The sequence below is a fragment of the Capricornis sumatraensis genome, chromosome 2 (genome assembly GCF_032405125.1).
Source record: "Capricornis sumatraensis isolate serow.1 chromosome 2, serow.2, whole genome shotgun sequence".
Taxonomy (NCBI): Eukaryota; Metazoa; Chordata; class Mammalia; order Artiodactyla; family Bovidae; genus Capricornis; species Capricornis sumatraensis.
The window spans coordinates 88,120,227-88,132,766 of NC_091070.1; the positions used below are offsets into that span (position 1 = coordinate 88,120,227).

The 12,540-nt window shown below is 35.6% G+C and overlaps 1 protein-coding gene across 1 annotated transcript in view; it reads left to right on the forward strand.

Annotated features, from left to right (window-relative positions):
* Positions 1–9,774: 9,774 nt before the first annotated feature.
* DENND4A (DENN domain containing 4A) overlaps positions 9,775–12,540 on the forward strand; it is a 73,856-nt gene continuing 71,090 nt past the window's right edge. The window contains exon 1 of the mRNA XM_068964348.1: positions 9,775–10,085. Coding sequence (XP_068820449.1) covers positions 9,775–10,085 — 311 coding nt within the window. The remainder of the gene's footprint in view (positions 10,086–12,540) is intronic.

Below are 12,540 nucleotides of genomic sequence, written 5' to 3' on the forward strand. Positions count from 1 at the left end.
ATACTATACTTAATGTCTCAGAAATTGACGTGTTTTTCTTTCTTTTTGTTTCTGTACACATTTACTCTTTTGTGCCCTTATTTTTTTCTCTCTCTCTCTTTGTCCCCTTTATCTGTTTTTCAAGTGTTATTTATTCTTGACTGAAATGTGTTTTCTGGAAGAGCTGGTATATGAAAATTACTTATGGACTCTTAACCATATGAAAACAATACATGCAATCTTTTTGTTTGAAAATTATCATTATTAACAGAACTTTTAAGTATACACAGGCATCTTAGGGGAAAATACTTGATTGGAATTAATTTGAGCTCAATTCTTACTCTTTTTAATACAGTATTTCTCAAACTCTGAGGCTTGCAGAATTCACAAATTGAGATCTGGCATCATTTTCAGAGAGACTTTCAGTAATGTGTAAGTAGTTTTGTGTTTTTTTACATTTATATTTATTTTTATTAACTGTTTGCTATATAAACACAGTGAAATGTTAATTTATCAGATCTCTTACAAGAATTTGGCCTATATTCACCAGGTAATGATTTTAAGTAACAAGTGACATGAAATAACTTGTTAAAAAAAGATGTTTCAGGTGTGCCCTGGGTTAGTATTAATTCAACACTGTTTATTAGAAACATCTTAGAAATAGCATCTCCAAGTGTAGAGAATTCTAGATTAAGGGACTTGAATGCTTGCCTAGGCTCTACAGCTAACTAGGTATCCTTAAGTAAGCTACCTTTTGTGCTTCAGTTTCTTTGGCTCTAAAGTAAGGGTTAAGACTATCACTAATGAAAAGATCTCTTCCCCTTTAAATGTCTATTATTCTTATCCTAACTTTTTTTAAAATATAAATTAGGTGTTGGTAATCTTTCAAAAGGGAGCTGCCAAATTACATATTGTGGGTTTTGTTTTTGTTTTTGTTTTTTTTTTTACTATTGGTGCTTTCTTGGGAATAGGTATTGAGAGGGGAAGTTGTTTCAAAGTAGTCTAGAAGACAAATAAGCCCCCCCCCTTGCTTAAGAACTTTGCCCCACATACTCCCATCAGTTTTTGTTACTAAAATTTACCTTTAAAAAGTCAGTTGGCTTGGGTGGGTTAAACCTTTTTTTTTTTTTTTTAAAGTAAACGTGTTAATTATGGTATACAAATAAGATTTTTTTTTTCCTTTCAAAATCTCCCTAGAATGCCATTTTCTAAGCAGCTTGTGCCAATTTTCATGGAGCTGGGGGAAAGGGAAAACAAAGTAGGAGTCACTTCTCTCCTTGGGGCCTTAGGGAGAAACTGGTAGAAAAACTTTGGGCAGGGTGAAGGCAAGCCACTGAAATCTGGAAATGTGGTAGGAGAAAAGATGACTAGAGGTGGAATAAAAGAATGGAGAGATACGGAAAGGTAAAGCTAAGCAAGAAGGCACAGGCTAGCTTTCATCGGTACTGTCATCGACCTTTAGAATAGTGTTAGATTTTAAAAACTATTTGTAAAAAATTCATTGGATGAATGAATCAATTATTTATTCAATAAATTTGTACTTTTGCCCACGTCCCTGATAAGTTAGACTCAAATCTAGTTTGTCTGTGTTTATCCTCCATTCAATAGCTATAGTCTTTAAGGTAATCTAGGTTCAGAAAATTGATTCTGAATTATAGAAAAAAGACATTTACATTTAGGAAGTTTATATACCTGGGGAAGTTTGTAAAGTGAACTATTTATTCACTTAAATTTTTTTAAGCACCTACCTATGTACTTTGGGCACTAGCAGGGAGAGGAAGTATTGGGTACTGATTATAGTGTCTGCTTAATGGAGTATTATGTGGTCATGTAATATAATTATGAAGATTATAGCTGACTAATACTTATTAAATAAATAAAATAAAAATACTTCTGTATTATAACTGTGCATGAGGGCTTCCGGATGGCTCAGCAGGTAAAGAATCCACCTGCAATGCAGGAGACACGGGTTCAGTCTCTAGTTGGGGAAGATCCCATGAAGAAGGAAATGGCAGCCCACTCCAGTATTCTTGCCTGGGAAATTCTGTGGAGAGAGAAGCCTGCCGGGCTATATAGTCCATAGGGTTGCAAAGAGTCAGATACAACTTAGTGACTGAGAGGGAGATGAAGATTAGAAAGATGTTTCTATGCTCAAAGAAAACTAGGAAACTTAGTTAAATATAAACCAGATTTATTATTGTGAATGGAATTATTGAATTTCTTTTTCTTCTGTTTTTTACAATTCATAAAGTTTAAATGAAACTCCACATACGTTTAAATTGTTTTGAAAAATAAGATGAACATATATTAACTAGAAAAAGGTAATAGTGTATCATCAAAGGGAAAGAGCAGAGGTGCGCTTGCAGGACAGTAGATAGATTGCCTTGCCTGGAGGAACAATGAGAGATGAAGTTTAGAAAAAGATGGGAATGATAGTCTCCAGTTTTGATAATTTAAGAAAAGATGAGCTTGGTTAGGCTTTAACTGTGACATTACAGTGGGTTTTTTTTTTTTAATTAAAAAAAATTTTTTTTAATTTTTAAACAAATTTTTTTTTAAAAATTTCTTCCAGCTTATTTAAGTGAACTGGAGTGAGGGGCCATTAAGCTGGTCCATTGTGTTATCAGCCATTTTTGTCTATAATCTTGAGTTTATGTCTATATTAGGCCCTATCTGAAAGACTTTGCTCGTTTTACCAATTCAGTAAGTCTACAATTTTGCAAAATTTATGTTCTGATATTTTTGTTTTTCATATATCTTTAAAATGTTGCCTCTGATTTCCACTCTTGCCTTTTCTTGTCCTTAGAGTTAGCCTAGATACCAGATGCTTTACTACTTGACTTAATGGATTGATAGAATAAATAAAAAAGAATCTGAATTGATTGGGCAGAGATTGAAAGGGAGAAAAGCAAGTCAGTCTCCATTAGTTGCTGAATGGGCAAGAGCTTTCTTGTAATGATTTCTCAATTTCATTCTCATGAACCTTTTAGGAATAGAGAGCACATCCTTCTTGTTTTCTAATCTCAAAGAAAATAGATGTAATTTGAAATTAAATACACCAAGTAGGGATGTGAAATTTAAAAAAGATGTCTGTAAACATATTATGAACTAATTCTTTAAGTTATCTGTATCATGTTGAACAAAGAAGAATTAAAAAAACAATAACTGTTTAATGATGTGGTATTGTTACTCGAGCTTTAGTAGTTTCATGGGTTTACATTACTATGATTACGTAGAGAACTATCGGATCAAATGCTTATTTTGTGTGGCCTCCAGTTTCCAAAATGAATTTTAAAAAGTTTACCTCCAAAAAAAAAATAAAAAAGAAAATTTTACCTCCTAAATTTTACACCCCTTGTTTAGGGGTTTTGCTGTGATGTTCTACACTGAGAGTCCAAGTTTTGTACATGACTACGAATACTTTCCTTAAATGTTTTTTCCAAGTAACTTTTGTTGGCTCTTACCAACATAAGGCGTTTTGTCTTAATATATGTTTATTATTTTCTGTGAGGATTGTAAATTTCACATTCCAGTGGAAGTCTCATGATTTATTGAAATTGTTAGGAAATAACTACCCTATGTTAAAGATTTTCATTATTTTCTTTGCCTTGTAATTTGTAACAGTATCTAACCCCTAGTTTCTAAACCTCAAATTTATTTTATAAACAATTGATTTAAAATAAAAAGTAGAGGTGCATTTTCAGTATTATAAACTCTTCTTGAGTGAATTAAAGAACATTGAGATCTAGAAGTCATATGGGATGTTGCCAGCGATGCTCTTAACTTTATATACTTTGTCATTAGAGAATGCCTTCAAATATTTTGCCTGCTTTCCTTACCACTCTCCACACCTAAATGAATAAATGGAATAAAAAGCAAGATAACTGAAGTGATATATAATTTACTTTTCTGTTAATAAAATAACTTTATCACCACTTTAAAATTGATTGCTCTATTAAAAAAAAAATTATTTAGCTGCACCATGTCCTACTTGTGGCACGCTAGATCTTTGGTCTTCGTTGTGGCATGCATATCCTTTAGCTGCAGCATGTGGGATTCCGTTCCCCAACCAGGGATTAAACCGAGGCCCTCTGCATGGGGAGCTCCAAGTCTTAGCCTCTGGACCACCAGGGAACTTCCTGATTACTCTTATATGTATTGATGAAGAACTTTTGACTTGTTCCCTTTTAGTAGTTATTTACCATATTCAATTGTGAATCAAATCAAATTATTAAAATTTGTGAGCCAGGAAGATATAACAAAAACAAGATTTTCATGCAATTTTCCCCCAGTATCTGCTTAATAGTATAATAGCTGTTTATTTCCAATGGCTAAGGTAGTAGCTTGCAGAAGAACCTATTAAATATATATATGTTTTCATCATAGTATTATTTCCATTCTCTTTCCCTTCTTTCTGCATAACAAGACATAGAACTTTATTGATGTAATAGTAACTGTATACTTTAGTTTAAATAATGTGAAGTTAGAGTTTAGGAAAAAGAATATTTAATCTCCATTATGATGAAAGGAAAGTGCTCTACTAAGGTACTCTTTAAGACTCGTGCCTATCAAGAGCTTTTAATTTAAAATTCATGCCCACATGAAAGCAAATGAACACTTATAGAAGCTGTAAGTGTATATGTCTATTTGACCCCAAAATTCTACTTTAATAAATTTGTCCTGAAGAAATGATAAGAGTTGTAGCCAGAGGTTTATGTTCAAAGTTATTTATCTTAGCATTTTAAAATATTAGCAAAATAAGTAGATACAGTATATGATCAACAGTAAGGAAACAGGTCAGTAATGTTATGCGCATTAAAATATAGCCGTTAAAGAATTATTTTCAAAGACTATTTAATGAAAAAAGTTAAATACAAAAGTGCTTTAAAGAACTGTTTTTGTTTTCCTACGTTAAAAAAATGGAGAGCTAGTTAGCTGTGTGTGCTGGCCTTTTTTTTCGTAGAACACCTGCAATAGGGTAATAGTGTTTAACAGAGTTTTGTCAGGAGAACAGGTTATTACTTTCTCTTTACAGTCAGTCTGGGAGAGATTTCTGAAAGTTTAAGCTCTTTCTTTTGTGCAGAAATCTTATATGTTAGGAAATTGCTACACAGGAGCCATATATACCAAATAAAACAAGTAGGGATATTTGGTCCTTCTTTAGGCATGTTTTCTAAGCAAATACTGAGAATATTTACAGAGACCATTTGAGCGATGGATATAAATTCCAAAATATGTGACATGAATTCTGAAAACCATGAAATTACCCATATAAAAAATTAAATGACTTTTGGGATTATGATGAAAATGGTGGAAATGGTTATTTACTTTAAATAGCATTTTCTAAAGCATGTTCTGAGGGTTTCTTCTAGTTTTTAAGTTGGAAAATAGGGTTCATTGTTCAAATAAACTTGGGAAATCATGGATAAAAGCAAAATCAATCAGGCACGTTTATCAGAGAATTTCTGAGGATTTAATATTTTTCAGCTCAGTTCAGTCGCTCAGTCGTGTCTGACTCTGCGACCCCATGGACTGTAGTGTGCCAAGCCTCCTTTTCTATCACCAATTCCTGGTGCGTGCTTAGACTCATGTCCATTGGGTCGGTGATGCCATCCAACCATCTCATCCTCTGTTGTCCCCTTCTCCTCCTGCCTTCAATCTTTCCCAGCATGAGGGTCTTTTCAAATGAGTCAGTTCTTTGCAGCAGGTGGCCAAAGTATTGAAGTTTCAGCGTCAGCATTAGTCCTTTCAGTGAATATTCAGGACTGATTTCCTTTACAATGGACTGGTTGGATCTCCTAGGAATCCAAGGGACTGTCAAGAGTCTTCTCCAACACCACAATCCAAAAGCATCAATTCTTCTGTGCTCAGCATTCTTTATAGTCCAGCTCTCACATCCATACATGGCTCCTGGAAAAACTAGAGCTTTGACTAGATGGACCTTTGGCGGCAAAGTAATGTCTCTGCTTTTTAATATGCTGTCTAGGTTGGTCATAGCTTTTCTTCCAAGGAGCAAGCATCTTTTAATTTCTTGGCTGCAGTCACCATCTGCAGTGATTGTGGAGCCCCCAAAATTGAAGTCTGTCACTGTTTCCATTGTTTCCCCATATATTTGTCATGAAATGATGGGACCGGATGCCATGATCTTTGTTTTCTGAATGTTGAGTTTTAAGCCAACTTTTTCACTCTCCTCTTTAACTTTCATCAAGAGTCTCTTTAGTTCTTCACTTTCTGCCATAAGGGTGGTGTCATCTGCTTATCTGAGGTTATTGATAATTCTCCCGGCAATCTTGATTCCAGATTGTGCTTCATCCAGCCTGGCATTTCGCATGATGTACTCTGCATATAAGTTAAATAAGCAGGGTGACAAAGCAGCTTTGACGTACTCCTGTCCCGATTTGGAACCAGTCTGTTGTTTCATGTCCAGTTCTAACTGTTGCTTCTTGACCTGCATACAGATTTCTTAGGAGGCAGGTTAGGTGGTCTGGTATTCCCATCTCCTTAAGAATTTTCCGTAGTCTGTTGTGATCCACACAGTCAGAGGCTTTGACATAGTCAGTAAAGCAGAAGTAGGTGTTTTTCTGGAACTCTCTTGCTCTTTCAGTGATCCAGCGGATGTTGGCAATTTGATCTCGGGTTTCTCTACCTTTTCTAAATCCAACTTGAACATCTAGATGTTCACAGTTCATGTACTGTTAAAGGCTTGGAGAATTTTGAGCATTACTTTGCTAGTGTGTGAGATGAATGCAATTGTTTGGTAGTTTGAGCATTCTTTGGCATTGCCTTTCTTTGGGATTGGAATGAAAACTCACCTTTTCTAGTCCTGTGGCCACTGCTGAGTTTTCCAAATTTGCTGCCATATTGAGTGCAGTACTTTAACAGCATCATCTTTTAGGATTTGAAATAGCTCAACTGGAACTCCATCATCTCCACTAGCTTTGTTCATAGTGATGCTTCCTAAGGCCCACTTTGCATTCCAGGGTGTCTGGCTCTAGGTGAGTGATCACACCATCATGGTTATCTGGATCATCAAGATCTTTTTTGTACAGTTCTTCCGTGTATTTTTGCCACCTTTTCTTAATATTTTCTGCTTCTGTTAGGTACATACCATTTCTATGCTTTATTGAGCCCATCTTTGCATAAAATGTTCCCTTGGTGTCTCTAATTTTCTTGAAGAGATCTCTAGTCGTTCCCATTTTGTTGTTTTCCTCTATTTCTTTGCATTGATCACTGAGGAAGGCTTTCTTATCTCTCCTTGCTATTCTTTGGAACTCTGCGTTCAAATGGGATATCTTTACTTTTGTCCTTTGCCTTTAGCTTCTCTTCTTTTCTCAGCTATTTGTAAGGCCTCCTCAGATAACCATTTTGCCTTTCTTTTTCTTGGGGATGGTCTTGATCACTGCCTCCTGTAGAGTGTCACGAACCTCCGTCCATAGTTCTTCAGCCACTCTATCAGATCTAATCCGTTGAATCTCTGTTCCTTCCAATGTATAATTGTAAGGGATCTGATTTAGGTCATACCTGAATGGTCTAGTGGTTTTCCCTACTTTCTTCAATTTAAGTCTGAATTTTGCAATAAGGAGTTCATGATATGAGCCATAGTCAGCTCCCAGTCTTGTTTTTGCTGACTGTATAGAGCTTCTCCATCTTTGGCTGCAAAGAATATAATCAACCTGCTTTTGGTATTGACATCTTTAATATTTTTACATATATATTATAAATACACAGAAGAGGCATATAGTATGTATATCTAATTTATTTGCCCATAAAATCCTTTCTTTGCATTTATTGAAACTGAGTCTAACATGAGACACATGTTGGGAAATTTCTGTTTTAGGTTAAACTGTTTTCCTATAATTGTTATATTAGTAATGACAGTACTGACAGAGGGGGTGTCTTCTCGTTCAAGAAACAAGTAAGATTTAAGGGATACTAAACAACTGAAGGAGATTTTGCTGTTAAATGTTTGTGAATATTGATACACGATGAATTTCACTTTGTGTAATTTTTTCTTTGGATTTGTTACAAGCATGTATTAGTGTTATAATTACTGCCCTACTTTTATTATTTGAAGTTCTTTTATTTATTGTATCTGCTAAAACTCATTTAGGGTGGATTTTTCTTTTTTGTTTTGTAATTTTAGAATAGGAGGTCATCTTCAGTGGGGCTTTCTCTGTGGAAAGCCTGTGTGGAGGGTACCCTCTAGAACTTTTTTATATTTGCTCCCCCAGGGTTATCACTAGCCTGGGAACACAGTTATTATTAATAACTTAGTTTGGACCTTCCTGGGGCCATGCAGATGGCTTGAGTAGGCCTTTTGTTATACATTCTCAGAAGAGAGATTTTACTCCCATCAAAGTAGGGCCCAGATTGAAGCAAACTTGATTATCTCCCTGTAGCAGTGAATGGATTTTTAAAATCCGCTCTTTAACAGAGGATATAGTCCTTTGAGGCTCTTGGCTTTATACAGATGTCTCAGTTTCAATTCCCTATTTTATGTGGTCCCAATGCATTGTCTCCTGTCCCTGCAACACCTTTTAAAAACACAGGCCCCTTGATTACTGATTACTGATGAGATCAGCAGAATTCTCCCACCCAATATCAGCTTATACATTGCATTCTGGCCTTCAGTTTCCTTACTGTTTTGGGACCCTGGGAATTGCCATGACATTTTTTTTTTTTTCCTTTTTTTGTTCGTTTGTTTTCCCCTTACATTAAAAATTTTTTTTATTTTATTTTTTAAATTTTGTATTTATTTTTGGTTGCACTGAGTCTTCGTTGCTGCCCACAGGCTTTCTCTAATTGCAGTGAACGGGGGCTGCTCTTCGTTGAGGCGCATCAGCTTCTCACTGTGGTGGCTTCTCTTGTTGCCAAGCACAGGCTCTAGGGTGCGTGGGCTTTAGTAGGGCTTCAGTAGTTGTGGCACACAGGCTCGGTAGTTGTGGTGCACAGGCTTCGTTTTCCTGTGACACGTGGAATCTTCCCAGACCAGGGTTGAACCCATGTCTCCTGCACTGGCAGGCAGGTTCTTACCCACTGCATCACCAGGGAAGGCCTTCCTTACATTTTTACAAGCTGGTCTGTGCATTTAGGGCTTCCCTGGCGACTCCGGCGGTAAAGAATCTGCCTACAATGCAGGAGACCTGGTTTGATCCCTGGGTTGGGAAGATCCCCTGGAGAAGACAATGGCAACCCAGTTCAGTATCATTGCCTGAAGGATTCCATGGACAGAGGAGCCTGGCAGGCCGCAGTTCATGGGGTTGCAGAGTCGGACACAACTGAGTGACTAGCACTATGCATTTAGAGGGGTGTGTGTCTTTTTGTTGTTGGCTACTTAGGTAATCTAAACTTTCATATTGCCAAAAATGGAAATTCATGCATTCCTTTTATAATAAAATTGTTGTTGTTGTTCATTTGCTAAGTCGTGTCCATTTCTTTGTGACTCCAGGGACTGCAGCATGCCAGGCTTCTCCACTATCTCCGAGTTTGCTCTCATTCATGTCCATTGAGCCAGTGATGCTGTCTAACCATCTCATCCTCTGCTGCCTTCTTCTTTGGCTTCAGTCTTTCCCAGCATCAGGGTCTTTTCCCAATGCTATATATAGTCCCGTTTCTTTAAAAATACTTTTAACATATGACAGTGAAATGTATACTAGCATGTTTTATCAGAGGTATAGTACACTTTTTTTTAGTTTTTATCCTTGTTTGTACACAAACCACTTATATTTATTTGACTTATTATAGGAAAATACTGGTCTTTTACTTTCCTTTTAGATGTACCTTCTGTAATGGAAGATGATTGAAGATAAGGGGCCTCGTGTTGCTGACTACTTTGTTGTAGCAGGATTAACTGATGTTTCAAAACCTCTTGAAGAAGAAATTCACTTCAATGATGCCTGTCATAAAGTAGCCAGACCAAAAGAGCCTATCACAGATGTTTCAGTTATTATTAAATCTCTTGGGGAGGAAGTGCCACGGGATTACACATGTATTGATATTACCCCAACGGGACTGTCAGCTGATCTCAATAATGGAAGTCTTGTGGGGCCACAGATTTTCCTTTGCTATAGAAGAGGAAGAGATAAGCCTCCACTTACGGATCTGGGGTAAGTATTTTTTTTAAAGAATTATTGTTATTGACTCAAATAATATGCCTTGTAGATTTGGAAGTTAACTGTTCAACTTGTTTATTAGTAAATACTTTAAAAAAATAGACACATTTATATCCAGAATCATGTTTTCTTTTCCTGTGCTCCTTTTATCTTTTCAGTGTCTCTGTTTTTGTTGTTGTTGTCTTAAAAAATATTGGCTTTATATTTACACAAAGTAGTACAAAGAGAGACAGTTCCTCAAAGGGTGACTTGGAGCTAGAACATCGCTCCTGGGCATTAAAGTGTTAATGTTAGTTGGTAAGCCGTGTCTGACTTTTTGTGACTCCATGGACTGCAGCCTGCCAGGCTCCTCTGCCCATGGGATTGCCCAGGCAAGAATACTGGAGTGGTATGCCATTTCCTTCTCCATTGTTCAGTGTCTCTGTGTTCTACCACTTTTGTCTGAGTTCTTTCTATTAAAAATAGGGGAGATAATTTGAAAATCATTTACAGAAAAATATCAGAAATCAATGTATTATTCTGATCATATACTTTATTATTTTTAAAATATGAGAAAAAGATGGCTTTCAAGGATCCGTTGTAATGATCCTTATAGTTGGGAGTTTAAGTCAGTGTGCATGAAACAAGGGTCTTGGGTAAATTAGTGCTTTATTTAGGCTGTTGTATTGACCTGGTAGTTTCATTTTTAAATAATAGCTTTACTGATTTACAGTTTACACCATCCAATTCACTCTTTTAAATGGTACAATTCAGTAAATTTTAGTTTATTTATGGAGTTGAATCACCACAATAAATTTTAGAACATTTTTATCATGTCCCCACAAATAAATACCACCTATATTCATTATAGTTTGTCTGATTTTCCCTATAGACAATCCACTAGTTAACTCTCTGTGTCTGTGGATTTGCCTATTGTGGACATTTTATGTCAGTAGAATCCTACTATATATGATTATCTTGTGGCTGATTCTTTCTCTTAGCATAAAATTTTCAAGGTTTATCCCTGTTGTAATATGTGTCTGTGCTTTACTCCTTTATATAGCTGAATAATATTCCGTCTTATGGGTCTACCACAGTTTATTTATGCATTCATCAGACAATGGATATGTGAGTGGTTTCCACTTTTTGGCTGTTATGAATGATACTTTTGGGAGTATTAATGTACAAATTTCTATATGGATGTATGTTTTCATATCTCTTGTGTGTATACTTAGAGAAGTGGAATTGCTGGGTCATACAATAATTCTATGTTTAACCTTTTGAATAACTGACAGTTTTAAGCCTTCTTGTTTCCATGGCTCTGTTGCCAAAGAGGATGGGCTTAACTTAAAATATTTTGGTTAAAAATAAGGAAGATAGCAATGTCCCTACTAATATCAGCAAAGAGCTATAAAAGTTCCATCTCCTAATATATTAATTCTGAAAGTGAATAGTCAAGTTGACTCATGCCTGAGTGGAGATTGATGAACTGGAAGAGCTCCTGAAACTTACTTCTGTTTTTAAAATTCTATTATCTAATGTTTAAACTCATTCTTTATTGTGCTAATTCTTGACTCAATTGCTGTAATTTTAAGTAGGTTTCAGAACAGCTACCATATTGCTTCATATGAAGCTTACATAATTAGTAAATGGCTTGGGAAAATAAGCCAACTGTTAGATTGTATTTTCAAAAGATTAGGTTAAGTAGCCCCTATGATCACTAATCACTGTCTGAATTCTGGCTTGCAGATGAAATGAAGGGAATGTTGCAGATTCTTGTTCGGGTGTTGGAGTTGCTTAAAGATGAGAAATTTTCCAGGCATAGAAAAGATTTTCCAACAGGGAAGGACATGAACTGGAATGAATAAATTAACCACTATTATGGCTATCCTCATATGTTTGTCATTGTGGAGGATATGACATCACTGTTGCCTTTAAAAAGCTCACAGTTTAACTAGGAAAAGTTACCCAACAATATAAAAGAGCAAAACAAGCAGTATATACAACAGCACAATACCTGACTAAAGGAAACAGGTAGCTTATATATCAAATGTGCTTATATTCCTGTATCTTTTAAGAGTTTGAGGTGATAAATGGTGGTTTTTTAAAAATGGCTCTCTGTGTTGTATTTTTCTTCTCTTGATTTCAGTTGAGCATTTGTGTGCCAGGCATTATTTTGGAGACCCTACTTGTACTCTCATCTAATTCTGCCAAGATCCTATGAGTTAAATTTTTAAATTTTATAGCTGAGTATTATAAGGCTCAGAGAAGTTAAGTAACAACCTGAGATAAACAGCTGGTACCAGGATGTAGGAATTCAAATCCAGATATGTCTAACTTCTCTGTTACAAATACCTTTTAAAAATTTTTTATTTTTTTTAAATATGTGAGTATAGTTGATTTATAATGTTAATTTCTGTTGTACAACAAAGTATTAGTTATTCATATATATAACACATTTATATTCTTT